Source organism: Callorhinchus milii, unplaced genomic scaffold (assembly GCF_018977255.1).
Source record: "Callorhinchus milii isolate IMCB2004 unplaced genomic scaffold, IMCB_Cmil_1.0 Scaffold11, whole genome shotgun sequence".
NCBI lineage: Eukaryota > Metazoa > Chordata > Chondrichthyes > Chimaeriformes > Callorhinchidae > Callorhinchus > Callorhinchus milii.
This window is the reverse complement of record NW_024704752.1, coordinates 9801242-9821748: the sequence shown is the minus strand read 5'-3', so window position 1 is coordinate 9821748 and position 20507 is coordinate 9801242. Positions and strand designations below refer to the sequence as shown.

General features: G+C 38.3%; 2 protein-coding genes across 2 annotated transcripts; both read left to right on the top strand.

The window, feature by feature from the left end:
* The first annotated feature begins 1906 nt into the window (after window positions 1-1906).
* Window positions 1907-7854, top strand: LOC103176112 (extracellular calcium-sensing receptor-like). Its single transcript, XM_042339241.1, has 6 exons — window positions 1907-2046; window positions 3288-3579; window positions 4220-5038; window positions 5952-6179; window positions 6365-6488; window positions 6941-7854. Exons 2-6 carry the CDS (start codon window positions 3301-3303, stop codon window positions 7852-7854), a joined length of 2364 nt encoding a protein of 787 aa, XP_042195175.1. The 5' UTR covers window positions 1907-2046; window positions 3288-3300.
* Window positions 7855-10621: 2767 nt separating this feature from the next.
* Window positions 10622-14880, top strand: LOC103176102 (extracellular calcium-sensing receptor-like). The gene is made up of 5 exons (XM_007889492.1): window positions 10622-10900; window positions 11451-12269; window positions 12938-13165; window positions 13743-13866; window positions 13967-14880. Exons 1-5 carry the CDS (start codon window positions 10637-10639, stop codon window positions 14878-14880), a joined length of 2349 nt encoding a protein of 782 aa, XP_007887683.1. The 5' UTR covers window positions 10622-10636.
* The last annotated feature ends 5627 nt before the right edge of the window (window positions 14881-20507 follow it).

The window sequence follows — 20507 nt, the reverse complement described above, 5'->3', positions numbered from 1 at the left end:
TATCTATCGGTAATCTTGAGCAGCAATGTCTTCCATTACAGAATATCCTGAATAAGTGCATTTTCATAGGTTTAGTGTCCTTTTGAAGATATGTTTTCTAAAACTGCACTGAATAATGCAAACATGGTCTCAACAATGTTCCTTTTAGGGGTAGAACAACAGTCTTTAACTAACAGACAAACATGTTTCATATATAATAAATATTTGATGAGCTTTGAGCATAATCACTTCATATGGGTTGTAAACGTTCAATTGCCAATCAATAAGAATTTGCCAATGCCTTTCCTTTGTCCATCTCTGTCAGTTGGCACGTTTCATTGGGTGTGTGTTTCTTTTTCCTACATAAATAACCATGCCTTGCTTTGTACTGAATCCATATGGTGCTCCGGCCTTATGCATTTAATTAGTGATTATGATAGACCTATATTAAGTTTGGAATTAATGTAATGTGTACAACCATTATCTAGTCGTTGAAGAATAAAAGGGCCTTCTATCTATTACTCAAGACAGTAAAAGAGGAAATTGAATCATTAAGTTATTATCCTCAAGTAATTCTCCAGGACAGTCGAACATTATTTCTGTTATTTATTCTTCTTATGGTTTCCTTTAAGATTGCAAGTCACCATTTTACAAAGTATACTTTTTCACAGATTATAAGTATACAGTATATATATACCAACAACAAAAATTACATTCGCATAGCTTCTTTCACATCGGGAAGACATCCCAAGACACTGAACAGTCAAGGATTTGGACTGGAGCTGGGGGTTGAGATCAAGTGGGGTGGAGGGCAGCGATGGTAGGGAAAGAAGGGTGGCCGAATGCCCGGTCGAAGATGGGTGGGGCAGAGAGGCTAATGGCCCAATCGCCAATGGTGGGATGAGCCGAGCGGGGATGTGGAGCAGGCTTCAGCCTGCTGAGCAGAGAGAGCGGACATGTTCATATGGGGTTAGCATGTCACAGAGGTAGGAAGGAATAAGGCCATGGAGGGCCATGAAGATGAGGATGAGGATTTTGAACTTTAGCCTCTGGGGGATGGGGAGCCAGTGGAGACCCGCAACGGTGGGGGTGATAGAGCCACAGAGCTTAGTGTGGGAGAGGACATGAGCTGCAGAGTTCTGAATGATCTGTAGCTTGTGGAGGAAAGAGTCGGGAAGCCTGACAAGCAGATAATTAGCGTTCTATTCTGCCATTGAAAACAAAAGCAAAAATCAAGCTTAATCAGAAAAATAAAGAAAATAAGAACTAAAACATGTTAGTCCAAACAAATGGTCCTTGGATCTGACCCTTTATCAGAGTTTTCCATTTAAATTTCATTCATCTCTTTTAACAATTTTATTTCTCAATCAGTTCCATTTACAAATTATATAAAATTACAAAGCAGAAGGAAGGCATTAGACTCATCAAGTCTACACCATCTCTCAAATCAAGCTATTTATTCAATTCCACTGCCCTGTCCTACTCCATACCTGTTCAAGCCTTTTTCTTTGAAAAAAATATACCAATCTGCTTTCCTCTTGACATGTGCAATGTGTACTTGAAATTAGAAATTAATGAAACAAGTAAATTACTGAAGTGAAATAACCAAACCAAACTTTAAAATTACAGCAATATATAATTAAACATCTCCCTGATTTAATTATTTCAACGAAGATTAAAATAGTAATTTCTTTCCCTCTGGAAATGCTCCCTAATTTGTTGAAGGTATTTGGAAAAATAATTTCTTTAAGGCAAATGTACGCAGGTTGTCAGTGGAATATTAAAGTAAATTAAAGTATATATAAGGACCAGTGGCATCACATTGGGACAATGATACTTGCATTGACAAACAATGTATCACCCTTTACTGTATGTACTACTGTTTTCTCTTCTTCATTCTGCATGGCTGACTGAAGAGCCAACCTGCAAACGTTGGGGGATATTTGATCTGCTCAGTTTGTCTAAAGACGGCGACATCGTTCTTGGCGGAGTTTTCAGTATTCATGGCAATGTTGAGAATCAGGAAATCACATTTAAAACTCAACCTCAAGTGGTAAAATGTACATTGTTAGTATAATTTTGATTTTACATGTCCAATAAATCCAATTTGTCAATTAATGTTGTGAAATAGCTAAACTATTTGCTTGCTTTAGACAATAATCCTTACATTTTGGTATAATGCACTTCAAGTCAGAGAGACATCCCAAAGTGCTTCACATAGTTTACTAGGAAGCGGAGGGACCATGTATTTATAGGTCAACTCGGCAACCAATTTGTACACTGTAATGTCCCACAATCAGCCATGAACGAATGACAATTTTTTAGTGGTATTTGGAAAACGCGATACACTCCCACCACTGCATTAGAATGTCAGCTTATATTACACTATGTGAGTTCAAGTCATGACGTGGGGCTTGAAACCACAACCAACTGATTCAGAGAAGAGTGAGTAAGACTGATACACCAGCAATCCATGTTTGATAGCAAACATAGATACACACAATATTAACTTCCAATCACTCAAATGAAATTACAATTATTTGACAAACAACTTTGTTTTTAAACACATCCTAGTTTGTATGTGTGAAACTGCCTTGATATGACCCAATTAGTTAAGTCCAGTGGGTGTTTGTAGATCTCCTTGCACGTTCGTATGTAATTTGCGTCAGCAGTATTTAAATGCATGTACACAACAAAATTACTTTTGTATAGTGCCTTTCACGTCTGGAGGACGTGCCAAGGTGTTGTAAATTTCAACATCCATATACCTTCCAAGCAACTTTACAATTTTGGATTTGTTTGATAACAGATTACAGCACAATGAAAACAAATATCTACAGGAACATTTTAATGTTTATGTTTATAGGTTTGCATTTATTTTCAGTATTTTAGAGTCTGTGTGCATCACAGTTTGTAAGTTGTTATTCCATGTTGAGAAAAATCCATCATATGCAAAATTCATTTAACAGTGGGAAATAGACAATGTTGTAACTCCTCAGTAGTAATGTTATTGAACATGAAGTTGGGAACAGGTGTACAACTTCTCAAACCTGTTAAGATTTTTTTTAAAAAATAGAATAGTTGGAGACATCTAATATCTCCAGTGGCCTCTGTGTGCATTTAGTTAATAGATCCTCAATTCTTAAACAGCTATAAGGCCTCGTATTTCTGGATGTAGTTTTTATTTTTACTCTCCTGCATTCTGTCTAGATTATAGGAAAGTGCATTTTAAATGTATTACTTTCACTACAAATTATATTACCTATGACATTTCTTTAAAACTTTTGGTATATACTTAATGCCCACAGGTTTCGATTCAGAATGTTTCGTTTTGCAATAGCGATGATCTTTGCAATGGAAGAAATAAACAAAGATCAGACACTGCTTCCCAACATTACTCTAGGTTACTGGATTTCTGACTCTTGTGGAATGGTTGCTGTGTCAACAAAAACAACCTTCGATTTCTTAAACAGACTCGAAGAATCCTCTTCAAATATCAACTGCAAAAGAGCACCGGTGGTTTCTGCTATTGTTGGTGACTCTAGTTCCTCCAGGTCCTCAGCAATAGCCACCGTAATCAGTCCTTATAGGATTCCTCTGGTAAGGTATTTCATGGAATACGATATCAGTTTGCTGAAGGACAGTAATAGAAAACTGACCTTGATTTTCGAATGAATGTTCACGCCTCTCAAGTGTTCTTAAACCACATTTAAGTATCATTAAATTTTGTGATTCCAAATCCCGATCGGGAGCTTGAACCTACGACATTCAGACTCAGAGGCGAGAGATACTGCTGTGCGAGGTTCACACTCAATATATTTGAGAGTGAGGAAATAAAGGGCTACGGAAGGGGGATCCCAAAAAGGGCTATTGGAGGCTCTTGTTAAATGAACATGTCATCAATTGGATAATCAATAAAAGTTACTGGGTTTTGCTGAGAACACCTTTACCTTGAAAAGTGAAGAAAGTGAACATTCATTAAATTATAATTTGAACAAAATGCAAAATACTGCAGATGCTGGAAATCTGAAACAAAAACTGAAATCGCTGGGAACACTCAGCAGGTCAGGCAGCATCTATGGAGAAAGGAAATTGAGTCAACATTTTGTTCCCCAACACTTCAGCAGAATGTACTGACGAAGGGCAATGGACCCGAAACGTTGACACACTTTCCTTTCCCCATGGAAATTATAATTTGAGATCAAGATTATTCTCCTTCTTTATATTTTTATTTCCGTAGGTGAGTTACTTTGCTACCTGTGAATGTTTGAGCAACAAAGAGGAATATCCAACATTTTTTAGAACAATACCAAGTGACTACTTTCAGGTCAGAGCCTTGGCTCAGTTGGTGAAACACTTTGGTTGGACGTGGATCGGGACCATTAGAAGTGACGATGATTATGGTAACTTTGGAATGCAAGCGTTCACAGAAGCTGTACAACAACTCGGTGTTTGTATTGCCTTCTCTGAGTCTTTCCAGATAAAATATTCCGGGGAAGAATTGTCTAAAACTATAAGCATTATTAAGAAATCTACCACAAAGGTTGTTGTAGCCTTTCTCAGTCACTCTGACATGACTGCTCTACTGAAAGAAATTGTTCGACAAAATGTGTCAAATATTCAATGGGTGGGAAGCGAATCTTGGGTCACCACCTCACATCTGCCCCAAGCAGAAAGTAGACAGTTCCTGTCCGGCACAATTGGAATTGCGATTCGCAAAGTACACGTTCCAGAATTGAAAGAGTTTCTACTTCAACTTCATCCTTCTGCATATCCAGGAAACCGCTTAATAAAAGAGTTTTGGGAAATGACCTTCAACTGTACATTAAGAAACGCACAGCACAAAGCAGATGGAATTAAGGAATGCACAGGACGAGAGGATTTACGAACTATAAATAATGCATACACTGATGTGTCTCAATACAGAGTTACTTACAATGTCTATACAGCAACCTACGCTATAGCTCATGCTCTTCATGATATGCTGTCATGTGAAAATGGCAAAGGACCGTTTTACAATAAAAGTTGTGCAAATATTTCAAATTTCCAACCATGGCAAGTAAGAAATAATTCATATGATTTGTCATGCAAAATTGAAACTTTTCCATAGTGTTTAAATGTCATGCATGTTTGGTGCTTCAGGAATAGAAATATATACTCATAGTTCAGTGGTTCTAATGTTATACCAATTATATTTTTTAAACATATTTTTTGTGATTTTTATGTTTTTCTTCTTTTCTATTTTGCCTTTGGTCATATCCCTATATTTTTGGTGATCTTCATTTTTTTTAATATGTCCTTAGACAGAGAGTTTTTCGCATGATTCAATTTGAGCGACATTATCACTCTGAAACCTATTCTTACTTTACATCTTCAAACGTTCAAGTTACATGGGGAAAATGGTGATTGAGCAGTAACAAGGATTGGATACTGATTTCCCTTTCCTTGGCTCAGCGGCACTAAAGCTTCTGTTTCTGCTCAGCACAGAATCAAATTGAAACTGACAACCTGTGTCCCTTATGTTGCTTCACGTTGCACCATTATAAGTGTTTAAAGTACTTTGCTGAAATGAAAAAAAAATTCTTCTTCTCCTGGTATATTTTAATAAAGATATCCCCTTAACAAGGCCGTCCATATTTTCTTCAAGAACTTTGAGGTAAATGTGATCTTAGATAATGGGTGTTTTCACACAAATTAGTTTGAAGTACATCATTGAGCTCCTCAATCTTGTTCTCACCCAACAGTACAGTATAGTAGTATAGTAAGGATTGGACGTTGATTTCTCCTTCATTGTCTCAGCGGCACTGAAGCCAATAGCCAAGTATTGCTCCTGATAGCACAGAATGAGATTGGAACCTGTAACGCGTGTGCCTTGGATTGCTTCGCATATTAAGCGTTCACATATTGCAACATGTTAAGGGTTGAAAGTATTTTGTCATTATTTCTTCTTCTCTTGTTATTTTCCAATAAAGCTTCTGCATTACATGAAAACAGTGAATTTCAACACAAAGATTGGTGAAAATGTTCACTTCGATGAAAACGGGGATCCAGTGGCAACGTACGACATGATAAACTGGCAACCAAATGACCTCAGTGGCACTGATATTATCACTGTTGGACACTATGATGGATCTGCTCCTCCAGGGGAGGAATTTAAGATTAGGGAAGAGGCAATTGTATGGAGCGGAGGTCAGATTACGGTAAGTGCTTTTGCGCATTGGTGCCTCAAACGTGAAATGTGTTGTTCGGACCATAACTAATAGTTCTGCAACTCAACGTGAATCTCGGGATAAATTAATTACCTGGAACCCAAGAATCACATAATTTCAGCAAAAGAGTAAATGTATAATACTAACATCAAATATCTGCATTTCCCTATATCCAGGTCCCACGGGGAGTTTGCTCTGACAGTTGTCTCCCTGGAACAAGGAAAGCAGCAAGAAGAGGACAACCAAAGTGTTGCTTTGATTGTATAGAATGTGCTGATGGTGAAATTAGTAACATCACTGGTAAGAACAAACACAGCTATCAATTCTTTCCTATTTTCTCAAGCATAATAATAATCCTTGCATTTGATGCAGCGCCTTATCAAGTCTTTGAAACGTCTCAAAGCGTTTCACAGGATACACTGTAAAGTGTAGTGACTGTGTGTTTTGTGGGCACAGCAGTGTCCCACAATCAAGTCATGGATTGAATGACCACATGATTATTTATTGATTTATTGATGTATTTAGTGAGCGGGTGAGTGAATCAGTGAGAGTGTGAGTGTGTGTGTGAGGGAGTGAGTGAGATTGTGTGTGTGAGGGAGTGATAATAATCCTTGCATTTCAGTGTCTTATCACATCTTCAAGACGTCCCAAAGCGTTACACAGGATACACTATAAAGTGTAACTACACTTACAATCATTTATTGAACGGATTTCAATTCAGGTTCTTTCAATCACAATTGACTTTCTTTCAGATTCAACTTTGTGCCTAAAATGTCCTTTGGAATACCGGTCCAATGATAAACGGGATCATTGCATACTGAAGGAAATTGAATTCCTCTCCTTCGAGGAGACATTGGGGATTGTTCTAGTGACACTGGCATTGCTTGGAGTTTCCATCACTTTCAGTGTATTTGCAGCTTTCTATGTTCACAGAGACACTCCTATTGTTAAAGCTAATAACTCAGAGTTAAGTTTTCTGCTTCTTTTCGCATTAGCTTTGTGTTTTCTGTGCTCAGTTACATTCATTGGAGAGCCTTCAGTCTGGTCCTGTAGGTTACGTCACACAGCCTTCGGTATCACTTTTGTTCTTTGTATTTCCTGTGTTTTGGGAAAAACAATCGTTGTGGTGATGGCATTTAATGCAACACTTCCCAGTAATAACATGATGCAGTGGTTTGGACCTACACAACAACGCCTGAGTGTTCTCATCCTGACCCTGATACAATGCTTAATATGTACTGTCTGGCTATGTTTGGCACCACCTTATCCTCTGAAAAATAGTGAATATTTTCCAGAGAGAATTGTGTTTGAATGTCATCTGGGATCTGCAGTCGCCTTTTACTGTGTACTTGGTTACATTGGACTGTTGTCTGGTGTATGCTTTGTAGTTGCTTTTCTCGCTCGTCGACTTCCAGACAACTTCAATGAAGCGAAGCACATCACTTTCAGCATGCTTATCTTCTGTGCTGTTTGGATCACTTTCATTCCAGCTTATGTAAGCTCTCCTGGAAAATATACTGTGGCTGTAGAAATATTTGCAATTTTGGCATCAAGCTTTGGGCTACTTGTCTGTATTCTTGCTCCAAAATGTTATATTATCCTGCTGAAAAAAGAAGAGAATACGAAGAAGAACATGATGGGTAAAAATGTGTCCAAGAAACAGTAAACGTGTTTTCTGATTAAAAATTTAAGAGTTACACTTTAGTTAGATTTTTCTTTTGTTTTGTTATATAATTTCCCTGCAATATTCTGATATTCTGATTTATTGCCTTTTTATTTTTGTAATAACAATGCCAATTTTGTGAGTAATTTCTTGTACTAAATGCAGTTTAGTTTGTTGAAATGTAAACATACAATAAAAAGTTAAGAGTCTGCTTCATATTCAGTGAAATAAACATCTAGCTAATGATGACTAGCAAAGGTTTCCTTTACAGAACACACAGAACAGGCATAGCTTCAAAGGTTCAGTGTTCCTTTGAAGGTAAATTATTTGAAACAACACAGCATAATGCAAATGGAATCTCATCCATGTTCCTTATAAATTTAGAACAACATTTTTTGACTTAGAAGCAAACATAATTCAAATATATAATAACAATAATAATTCTTGCATTTGATAAAGGGTCATATCATGTTTTCAAGACGTCTCAAAGCGCTTCACAGAATATATTGTAAAGTGAATTGACTGTATATTTTGTAGCCGAAAGTCGGCAAGCAATTGCACACAGCAATGACCCACACACAGTCGTGGATTGAGTGATCAGATTATTTATTTATTTATTTTTGAAGGGATTTATACCCCCTGAAAAGCGATATGCCAATTGACTAACAACCAGGTTCCTACTTACTGCAAGGTAAACAGGGGTGTATCGAATAAGGAAATTTGCCCGACATTTTTCCCTTCCTGGGAATCGAACCCTGATCCTCTCGCTTGCAAGACGAGTGCTCTAACCATTAAGCTGCAGGACTCCAAATTAAAGAAACAGGTAAACATTTGAGATCAGAGTACCACATAAATAAATTAAAATTTAAAACAATTAAAAGTTAAGTAATTAGTATCTCCCATCATGTTTGGTTTAATTATCTTGACAAAGTTTAAAATGTTAATTACTTTCCTTCTGGGAATGGTCCCCAATTTGTTTATTTGGAAAATAAATTTCTTTAAGGCAAAGGTACTCAAATTGTGGGTGGAATGTTACTGCATATTAAAGTATATAAGGGTCATTGGCAGTGCTTCAGAACACTATACATATGTTCAAAAACAATGTATCACCCTTTGGTGTATGTACTACTATTTTCTGTTCTTGTTCCTGTGTGGCTGACTGAAGAACCAACCTGTAAACGCTGGGGGATGTTTGATCTGCTCAGTTTGTCTGAAGACGGCGACATCGTTCTTGGCGGAGTTTTTAGCATTCATGGCAATGTTAAGAATCAGGAAGTCGCCTTCAAAACCCAACCACAAGCGGTAAAATGTACAACGTTAGTAGAATTTTGCACCTTGCATGTCCAATAAATCCAAATTGTTGATTAACATTGTGTAACATCTAAACTGCTTGTTAGTTTCAGATAATAATAATCCTTGAGTCATGGTACAGTGGATTTCACATCAGGAGTGCATCCCAAATGCTTCACAGGATTTACTTTGAAGTGGAGTGACTGTGCATATATGGGCGAACAAAGCAGCCAGTTGCTGCATTAGCTGTGTCGCACAAATAGCCATGAAGTGATTGACTAGTTTTATTTGGGGGATTAGTTGGCCAGAGCACAGGGACAACTTCCTTCTCTTTTCTAGTAGTGCTATTGGGTCTTTAACGACCTTGTGAACAGTTAGATGGGGTCCCCATTTATAGTCTCATCTGAAGGATTGCACCTCCTGCAATGGACACAACACCAGCACCACATTGGAGGGTCCTGTTAGAATCAGATCATGTGAGTTAAAGTACCGATATGAGACTTGAACCCACAACCTTGTGACTCAGTGCAAGAATGCTCCCTCTGAGCAAGGCTGAGTCACACTAGCCCTCCATGTTAGATAGCTCACGCAAATTTGTTAGATGTTAGATTGCTAACATAGATTCACAAATAATTATAAAAAAGGCCAACAACTTCCAATCTCTTAAAGAAAAATTATAATTAATTGACAAACAACAACAAGATATCATAGTTATTTTATGTGTAAGATCTCCTTGCCAGGCACCCAATTACTTGAGTCTGATGGTTCTTAAGAAATCTCCCTACACATTCTTATTCAATTTGTAAGTTAGTCTCAACACAAGTGAAATTAATGTATTAATTATCAGTATCCATATAAACGCCAGGCAAATTTACAGTTTGAGATTTGTTTGAAATCTTCAACAATTTTCATGTAAATTCAATGTGTAACACAGTTAGAGCAAATTGTTAAATTCACTGAGATTAGAGTTCAATGAAACCCAATATCTATGGGAATATTTAATGTTTATGTTAACCGATTTGCATTTATGTCCAGTCTTTTAGAGTGTGTCAACACAGTTTATAAGTTGTTATTCCGTGTTTAAATACTTTCCTCTGTCAATTGATCCGAAAATTCATATAAGAATGGGAAATAGACAATGTTGTAACTCCTCAGCAGAAAAGTTAATGAGTATAAAGTTGGGAATAGGTGTGCTTTTCTCAAAACTCAAACCATTTGAGTTTGTTTTAAAGCAAACAATATAATTGGAGCGATTCAATAGCACCAGTGGTCTTTATGTGCATCTTGTTCATTCGCTCGTGGATTCCAAAACAGATGTAGGTCCTTGTACCTCTGGATATAGTTTTATTTTATTTGTAATCCTCCTGCAATATGCCTAAATTATAAGAAAGCCAGATTGAAATTTATTACTTTCACTTTTCAAATGACTCTTGTTTAAAACATTTGGTATATACTTAATACCCATAGGTTTCAATTCAGACTGTTTCGTTTTGCAATGGCGATGATCTTTGCTATCAAGGAAATAAACAAAGACCAGACGCTGCTTCCTAACATTACTCTGGGCTATTGGATTTCTGACTCTTGCGGAATGGTTGCCATGTCAATAAAAACGACCTTCGATTTCTTAAACAGACTCGAAGAAACATCTACAGATAGCACCTGCAAAAGAGCACCTGTGGTTTCTGCTATTATTGGTGACTCTAGTTCCGCTAGGTCCTCAGCAATAGCCACCATAATAAGTCCTTTCAGGATTCCTCTGGTAAGCTATTTCATGAAATAAGATGTCAGTTTGCTGAAGCACAATAATAAAAAAGTTATATTCAATTCACTTTATTATCCACTTCCATTTTGTTGCACAACATTGGAATTCTCTTATTTTAAAACAAATAATAATGAGCTTGATCTTCGATCCACTGGTCCCGCCTCTCAAGTGTTCTTAAAGCACATTTATGTGCAATAAAATAATTTAGCTCACAATATCATTCAATGTTATTGTAATGTATTTTGTACATTTATCAGCTGATTTTATACATTCAGAAGGATAAGTGTATAATATATTTGAGATTACTTGAATAAAGGTGAGGGATCAGGAGGGGTCGAGGCTCATGTTTGCATATAAATACCTTCACAACATGTTCACTGCTAAATGGAAGTGCTGAAGAAATCATCAATGGGGTAATCAATAATACTTACAAGGTTTTAGGTAATACTGACAACACCTTTTCCTTGAGGTGTGAACATTCTATTTACAGGTAATTATAATTTGAGCTCAAATTTGTTTGTTACCTTTCTCATTTGAATTCCCATAGGTAAGTTACTTTGCTACATGTGCATGTCTGGCCAACAGGAAGGAATATCCATCATTTTTTAGAACAATACCAAGTGACTACTTTCAGGTCAGAGCCTTGGCTCAGTTGGTGAAACACTTTGGTTGGACGTGGATCGGGACCATTAGAAGTGACGATGACTATGGTAACTTTGGAATGCAAGCGTTCACAAAAGCTGTGCAACAACTAGATGTTTGTATTGCCTTCTCTGAGTCTTTCCACATAACATATACGAGGGAAGAATTGTTTAAAACTATAAACATTATTAAGAAATCTACCACAAAAATTGTCGTAGCATTTCTTGGTCAGTCTCATATGACTGCTCTACTGAAGGAAATTGTTCGACAAAATGTGACAGGTATTCAATGGATAGGAAGTGAGGCGTGGGTCACCACAACACATCTGTCCCCAGAAGAAAGCAGACGATTCCTTTCTGGCACAATTGGAATTGCGATTCGCAAAGTACACGTTCCAGGGTTGAGAGAGTTTCTACTGCGAGTTCATCCTTCTGCATATCCAGGAAACCGCTTAATAAAAGAGTTTTGGGAAATGACCTTCAATTGTACACTAAGAAATGGGAAGCACAAAGTAGACGGAATTAAGAAATGCACAGGACTAGAGGATTTACGGACTGTAAATAATGCATATACAGATGTGTCTCAGTACAGAGTTACCTACAATGTCTATACAGCAACCTACGCTATAGCTCATGCTCTTCAGGATCTGCTGTCATGTGAAAATGGCAAAGGACCATTTTCCAATAAACGTTGTGCAAATATTTCAAATTTTCAACCATGGCAAGTAAGCAGTTCTTCATATGATTTATCAATTAAAAGTTAAATGATTCAACAGTATTTCAGATTGATTTGTGGTAGAGGCTATACAAATAGAAAGCTATAAGCCATGGTTGCAGTCTATAGGTTGAGTGCTTTGGAAAAATTAAATCTGATGGACTGAAGGGAATTCTTTATCCAAAATCATCTTGTGATCTATGGTTCAATGTTAATACCAATTATATTGTTTTCACAGATTTGTTTGCCGATGTTTGTGTTTTTCTTGTTTCCTATTTTGCTGTTGTTTCCCTATATCAAGGAGGTCCATATTTTCTTTAAGAACTTTTATTTAAATGCGATCTTAGATAATGGGTGTTTTCACACAATTTAGTATGAAATACATCATTGACCTCCTCAATCTTGTTCTCACCCAACATCTACAAAAGTTCAGGTTTTATGAAGAAAGAAAGGGGGTGATTGAATAGTAAGGATTGGACGCTGATTTCTCCTTCATTGTCTCAGCGGCACAAAAGCCAATTGCCAAGTACTGCTCCTTCACACCACAGAATGAGATTGGAACCTGTAACGTGTGTGCCTTGGATTGCTTCGCATATTAAGCGTTAGCATAATGCAACATGTTAAGGGTTGAAAGTATTTTGTGATTATTACTTCTTCTCTTGTTATTTTCCAATAAAGCTTCTGCATTACATGAAGACAGTGAATTTCAACACAAAAATTGGTGAAAATGTTCACTTCGATGAAAACGGGGATCCAGTTGCAACGTACAACATTATAAACTGGCAACCAAATGACCTCGGCGGCACTGATATTATCACTGTCGGGCACTATGATGGATCTGCTCCTCCAGGGGAAGAATTTAAATTAAGGGAAGAGACAATCGTGTGGAGCGGAGGTCGGATTATGGTAAGAATTTTTGCTGCCCACCAGTGGTTCAGATGTGAAAAGGGTTGAGCAGCAATGACAATGCAAATGTTCTTGCAACTCAGTGTGAATCTTGGGATAAATTAACTACATGGCACTGAAGAATCACCTAATAATAATGATCCTTCATTTGATATAGCTCCTTATCACGTTGTTGAGATGTCGCAAAGCGCTTCACAGAATATACTGTCAAGTGAAATTACTATATTTTGTGGGCTGATCACGACAGCCAATTGCTCACAGCAGTGTCCCACAAAGAGTTGGGGATCGAGTGACCAAATTAATATTATTATTATTATTTATTTTTTCAAAGGATTATTACCCCAGTAAAAGTGATCCGCTAATCAACTAACAACAGAGTTCCTTACTGCTAAATAAACAGAGGAGTATGGAGTAAGGATGTTTCCCTAAATTTTCTCTGTGTCCGGCAATCCAACCCAGGTCAATCTTGCATGTGAGACAATCCTTTAACCAATAAGCTGCAGAACTCCAGATAGGCCACAGAAAAAGAACAATGGTGTAATATTAACATTTAATATCTGCATTTGTCTATAACTAGGTCCCACGGGCGGTTTGCTCTGACAGTTGTCTCCCTGGAACAAGGAAAGCAGCAAAAAGAGGTCAACCAAAGTGTTGCTTTGATTGTACAGAATGTGCTGATGGTCAAATTAGTAACATCACTGGTAAGAACAAACACAGCTATCAATTCTTTCTTATAATCACAAAGATTTATTGAATGGATTTCAATTCAGATTGTTCCAATCAAAATTTATTTTCTTTCAGATTCAACCGTTTGCCTCAAATGTCCTTTGGAATACCGGTCCAATGATAAACGGGATCATTGCATACTGAAGGAAATTGAATTCCTCTCCTTAGAGGAGACATTGGGGATTGCTCTAGTGACACTGGCATTGCTTGGGGTTTGCATCACTATAAGTGTACTTGTAGCTTTCTATGTTCACAGAGACACTCCTATTGTTAAAGCTAACAATTCAGAATTAAGCTTTTTACTTCTTTTCGCATTAGCTTTGTGTTTTCTGTGCTCAGTTACATTCATTGGAGAGCCTTCAGTCTGGTCCTGTAGGTTACGTCACACAGCCTTTGGTATCACTTTTGTTCTTTGTATTTCCTGTGTTTTGGGAAAAACAATCGTTGTGGTGATGGCATTTAATGCAACACTTCCCAGTAATAACATAATGAAGTGGTTTGGACCTACACAACAACGCCTGAGTGTTTTCATCCTTACCCTGATACAATGCTCAATATGTACTGTCTGGCTATGTTTGGCACCACCTTATCCTCTGAAAAATAGTGAATATTTTAGGGAGAGAATAGTGTTTGAATGCCATCTGGGATCTGCAGTCGCCTTTTACTGTGTACTTGGTTACATTGGACTGTTGTCTGGTGTATGCTTTGTAGTTGCTTTTCTCGCTCGCCGACTTCCAGACAACTTCAATGAAGCGAAGCACATCACTTTCAGCATGCTTATCTTCTGTGCTGTTTGGATCACTTTCATTCCAGCTTATGTAAGCTCTCCTGGAAAATATACTGTGGCTGTAGAAATATTTGCAATTTTGGCATCAAGCTTTGGGTTACTTGTCTGTATTTTTGCTCCTAAGTGTTATATTATCCTACTGAAAAAAGAGGAAAATACGAAGAAGCACATGATGGGTAAAATGGCTTCCAAGAAACAGTGAACATGTTTTACTAATGAAAGTGGAAATTGAGTTGAGTTATGTATCATTTGGATGAGGAGGTTGTTTTTCCATTTGTCCCAAAATAACGCTTTGATTTTTTTAATGTCGGTTATATGAATTTTGTGAATGATTTCTTGTATTGATTGTATGATGGTTTCTTACATTGTTAATACACAATAAAGTAAACAGCTTATCATTGCATGTTGCTTGGTTTCCAATTTTAAAAAAATTCTGTTTCTCAGTTTATACCTTGTTGTAGAATTTCAATGTATGTGGACCACCTACAGGCCAGCACCTTAGCAGATATGTCATGGAGATTGTTTGAAATATAATTCCACTGAATGAATATTTCATTGATAATCAGACAATACAAAACTAAAGTTTTCCCACTAGTTTTGCCCACAAAATACATAGTCAATCTACTTTGCAAAATATTCTGTGAAGCACTTTGGACGTTTCCTTGAAGTGATAAGGTGCTATATCAAATGTAAGGATTATTATTATTATTATTATTATCTATTGTATCCATTTTAGATAAGCAAGAATCTCCTTTGCAGCTTCATTTGTAGGTCAATCTTTGCAGACAAGTTGCACAATACGGCACAGCAATATTCATACGTGGAACCACCAATTCTAGTCATGAAGTTAAAAAAAGTCAAATGTATTCGAGAAAATCTTTGCTCAGAATTGCTTCACATTGAATATAAATGCTCAATAAGTACGTCCCAATCTCTTTTCTTTCCCCACTTCTATTATTCAACAGATTCAATTTTATCCACGCTTTGTTTTGTTTATTTTTCCAGTGTGAATGATCTTTTCTTTGTCTGTGTATCAGCCTGGCTCAGTTGGCAGCTCTCTAGCCTCTAAGGTTGTGGGTCAGGACTTGGAACTCTGATCGTCTAAACTGACACTCCCGTTAGTGACGGGTGGGTGTTGCATTGTCGGAGGTGCCGTCCTTTGACGAGGTCCCGTTTGCCAGTTCAGGTGGACATTAAAGATCCCATGAGACTACTCGAAAAAAGAAGGGAGAGTTTCTCTCGGTGTCCTGGCCAACAATCCCCCAAATTAAATTGGTCATTTATTTTATGGCTATCATGGGACATTGTTGTGTCAAATTGGGCCAGGTAAGGTATTCACCCACAAAAACATACAGTCACTCCACTTTATATTATTTCCTTGTGAAGTGGTTTGGGACGTGCTCCTGACATGAAAAGCCTGATACCAATGATAAGGATTATTATTATTATTAAATCTATCTATGGCTCTAAACCATAAGGATTTATTTGTATCTCCAAAAATCCAATAATCTTTTTATTCAATTGATCTAGTAATTGGTTAATTAAAGGGGACTCTTTCTACCTTTCAGCAAAAGAGGAAAATTGTGGGTCCGCTTTTAATATCGGTGGCCGTGCCTTCAGCCCCTATGCCATGAAACTCTGGAACTCTCCCCCTGTCTTGACCCCTCTCTCCCCACATTCAAATCTCATTTAAATTACTTTATTTTTGATTGTGCTTATGGTCACCTCCCGGCTGCCTCGGCTTCAGAGTCTGCCATTTTCAAGCGCTCCAGGATGCTACCTAGCATGAAGGGTGTGATGTAAATGCATGTTGTTGTATATTATATAATCACTATATTATTTTCCATCAGTCTAATATCAAAGTCATTGCTGTTATTCTTTTCTCTTTATCAAGTAAAAAAACTTACAAATATCATTTTAAAAATTATCCATTTTTTGATTAAGAAAATAATATATATTTTTGCCATTGGTAACAATATTAAAATTAATGTAATTAATAATCTTTTTAATAATCCTTTCATTTGATATAGCGCCTTATCACTCAAAGCACTTCACATAATATACTGTAAAGTGAATTATATATCTGTGAAATATTTAAGAAGCTCAAAGCATACTTAGGCGTGCCATAAAATTGACGCACAATCTAACAAGCCTGTCGTTTTATTAGAGTTCCCAGTCCCATCCATTTGTCTTCTCAATTTTAAGGAGTATAATCTTATTTGTCTTTCACTTCCATTTCCAGGCATGTAGCTATTTAGCTATATATTTTGGGGATCTGCTTAAATTCCCTATCTTGCCATTGTCCCCAAAATTAATGTGTTTAACAAGTCTGAGCCTGATACTTTCCAAATTGAAAGAGTGTTGAAATAATTTTATGTGCTGTCAAACCAACTTCACAGTTCCTAGTTCCCATTTTAATTTAATACTTTGTTCAGGTTGCATAAAACGTAGCAATTATGTGTTTCACTCTGCATGTTTGACAAAGAAATATCACATTTTTACTGTTATATATTTCCAAAATATTGTAAAAAAAAGTTCAAATATATTTCTTTATGTCACTGAGCTAATAAAATACTTTTAAAAGTAAAGATAGAGCTATGATCACTGTTCAGATTTTAAAGTCAATTGTTTTCAAAGAAATTTTGCAAGTATGATTAAAAGGTGTCTTCAATGGAAACAATACCAGAACATTTATATCAAGGGAATCACGTCAATTATACAGCAGCTGCATAGCCCTTAGGAGAAGATCAAGTTAGCTCCAATTTATTTTTGGAATAGATTATTACCTTGCATGTTTCCAATAGAATATATTCATTCAGTTGGGTATATAATTCAATTTTATAAACAATTAGCAGCTACAGATTTTGCCCCACTTGAGACCTAATTGTCCTATTGCGCAGCGCAAGCAATTGTATTCTCCTGTAAGCATTATATACACATTGGACAGACTTCAGTTTTACTTCACGAGAGACATTTTCGAATAATTAGCACCTACTTGCGCTACAATTAATTTCTCTTATTATTGAACAATTCCAACATTTAACAGCCCAACTAAGAATTTTGGCAAGTGGTATTATTTTTCATGAAAAAAGTATTGAATTCTAATTCTTTATTTTCAATTATTTTAGGAAGTATTGCTTTAGAATTGTAATTTAATTGTTTTGCATTTACTCCTGAATAATAATTGTTTGAATTGTTGATCCTAAATTGTGGTTACCTCAAATAATAATAATAATCATCCTTGCATTTGATATAGCGCCTTATCACGCCTTTGAGACGTCTCAAAGTGCTTCACAGAATATTACAACAACAACAAAATCACATTTGTATAGCGCCTTTCACGTCAGAAGGATGTCCCAAGGCGCTGGACAGACAGACTTATGGACACAAGCTGGGGGTCGGATTGGGGAAGGGTGGAGGGCAGTGGGGGGAAGCAGGAAGATCGAAAGCACGGTCGAAGAGGAGGGTCTTGAGAAGGGTCTTGAAGGTGGCGAGGGAGGGGGCAAGATGGAGGGTCTGCGGGATGGAGTTCCCAGAGGGTGGATGCAGAGTGGCGGAAGACGCCTATACTTTGTGGGCGAAACGCGGCAGCCAATTGCTTACAGCAGTGTCCCACAAACAGTCATAGGTGACTAATTTAGTCATGACTAAATTAAAATAAAAAATTTAAGAGATTGTTACCTTTGGAAAAGCGACTGCCAATCGACCAACAACTGGGTTTCCATTTACTGCTAGGTAAACAGAGGTGTGTGGTGTAAGGAAACTTGCCCAAATTTTCACTCTGCCGGGAAAGTGAACCCAGGTCCTCTTGCTTGCAAGGAGAGTGCTCTCGCCACTAAACTGCAGAACTCCACAGTCAGTACATTTACAAAAATAACTTTACAAAATGCTCTTGCAATGTTTTGACGTGGTAAGGGGCTATAATGAATGTAAGGATTAGTATATTTTTAAAGCACTGTGAATAGTCAGCCTGACACATACTTTATTTCTCTATGTTAATCCTGACAGGGATCCCGTCATTGAAATTATGCCATTCCAATGTGGGTTATAGTGGTGATGAGAGAGGAATGCGAGACAGGTTCGAAGGTGTGGAGGGAGGGATAGGTAGGGGTCAGGGTGTGAGTGGGAGATGGGGAGGGGGTAGTAGACAGAAGGGAAGAGGCAGCTGAGCAGATCCCCTCGACTTTGGTTTCGAGGAAGTCCAGCTTTGCCTCACAGTTGGCGTTGGAGGAGAGAATGAGTGAAGCAGAAGAGGGTGGATGGAGGAGCCGGTGAGTGACGAAGAGGAGCCTGGGGTTGTCCTTGGCCTCCAAGATTGTCTTGGAGTAGAATGACAATTTAGCGGAGGCGAGGGTGGAGCTGTAAGATTTGATAAGGTCCAGCCAGATCTGCCGATGGACCGTTAAGTTATATTTGAATCAGGTACATTCAGCGGCACACACCAGGGCCTTAAGGGAATGGAGGTGGCTGGTATACCAGGGTGAATTTTGTGAGTTGGAGACAGTTCAGGAAGTAAGGGGAGCAAGGGCATCAAGAGTGGTGGAGACGGAGGGGTGAAGAAGAATGACCAAGGAGGATAGGTCATTGCGGGAGGAAGCCCAGAGGGGGATGAGTTCAGATGACTCCAAGGCAGCATAGAGGGAGGGGCGAGGAGATTTTATTCCAGGGGTGGTAGGAGATGGAGATGGGTTGGGTGGCAGTGGGAGAGGGATTGAGGAGTTAAGGGAGATGAAGTAATTGTCCAAGATGGTTTTGTTCGTGATGATGAGGTCTGAGACGGTGAGGCCCCAAGTGATCACCAGGTCGAGGGGAGTACCGCGGATGTGGGTGACAGAGTGGATATGGAGGGAGAGGTTGAAGGAGTAGAAGAGAGAGGAGTCAGTAGAGGTTGAGCAGGAAGGGGTGAAATGAATGTTGAAGTTGCCTCGGATGAGTAGGCATTTGGAGCAGAGGGAGGCAGAAGATAGGACGGTGGAGATGTCGGGTAGGAAGGTGTGGGAGGGTTTGGGGGAAACGACAGATAATGAGAATTTTGAGGGAAAGGTTTGAGGGTGATAAAGGGGTTAGGTGCTCAAAGGAGGGGAAGTTTCCGGAGGAGTAAGAGGATAGGCCGAGTGGGGACCGGGAGATGAGAGCCACACTGAGCAGGAAGGGGTGAAATGAATGTTGAAGTTGCCAAGGATGAGTTAACTTGTGGAGTATGATGGAAGGTGTCGCCAGATGCTGTAGCCTCTGTCAGGTGGAAGGTGTCGCATGGAATGACCCAGGTTTCGATGAGGGGATAAATGTTGATGTTTTTGTCAACAATGAAGTCTTGGATGGTGAGTGTTTTATTGGAGGAGGAGCAGGGATTTTGTAGGCCGATGCAGAGGGGACAGTTGGTGGTGGAAATTGGGGAATGAGTTGGGGGAGGAGGACGATTGACAGGGAGGATGGGGATGTAAATGAGGGAAGAGAGTTTGGCCCCCGGGGTCAGGGACCGATGGGCCTTGCAGCGAGCATTGGGGATAGGGCAGTCAGAGTGGCTGCTGTTGGAAAGCTAGCAGTGTCTGCCATGGTGGATCCAATGGAGGATTTACAGGCTGGAGCAGAGAGAGGCTGCTGTCTTCAAGGGTACTTAGAGGGACAGGGCATGAGATTTGTGTATGACTGGCACACACGAGTCAATCAATCACCACTGGTGATTTTCCTTCTGATTAGAAGCAAGCAAATGCAGCTCTTCTTTTCAAGAACGGTGACAGAAGCATACCTGGTAACTCGAGATCCATTAACCTGAGCTTAATAATTGGAAAACCAATGGAGTCAATTGTCAGAAAGAAAATTAACTAT

Bases quoted from the DNA above. Each gene is read 5' to 3' on its own strand.
- LOC103176112 (XM_042339241.1), top strand. From the start codon at position 3,301: ATGTTTCGTTTTGCAATAGCGATGATCTTTGCAATGGAAGAAATAAAC. The intron at 5,039-5,951 runs GTAAGAAATAAT...TTTCCAATAAAG, and splicing joins CAAATTTCCAACCATGGCAA to CTTCTGCATTACATGAAAAC. The intron at 6,180-6,364 runs GTAAGTGCTTTT...CCCTATATCCAG, and splicing joins GGAGCGGAGGTCAGATTACG to GTCCCACGGGGAGTTTGCTC.
- LOC103176102 (XM_007889492.1), top strand. From the start codon at position 10,637: ATGGCGATGATCTTTGCTATCAAGGAAATAAACAAAGACCAGACGCTG. The intron at 12,270-12,937 runs GTAAGCAGTTCT...TTTCCAATAAAG, and splicing joins CAAATTTTCAACCATGGCAA to CTTCTGCATTACATGAAGAC. The intron at 13,166-13,742 runs GTAAGAATTTTT...GTCTATAACTAG, and splicing joins GGAGCGGAGGTCGGATTATG to GTCCCACGGGCGGTTTGCTC.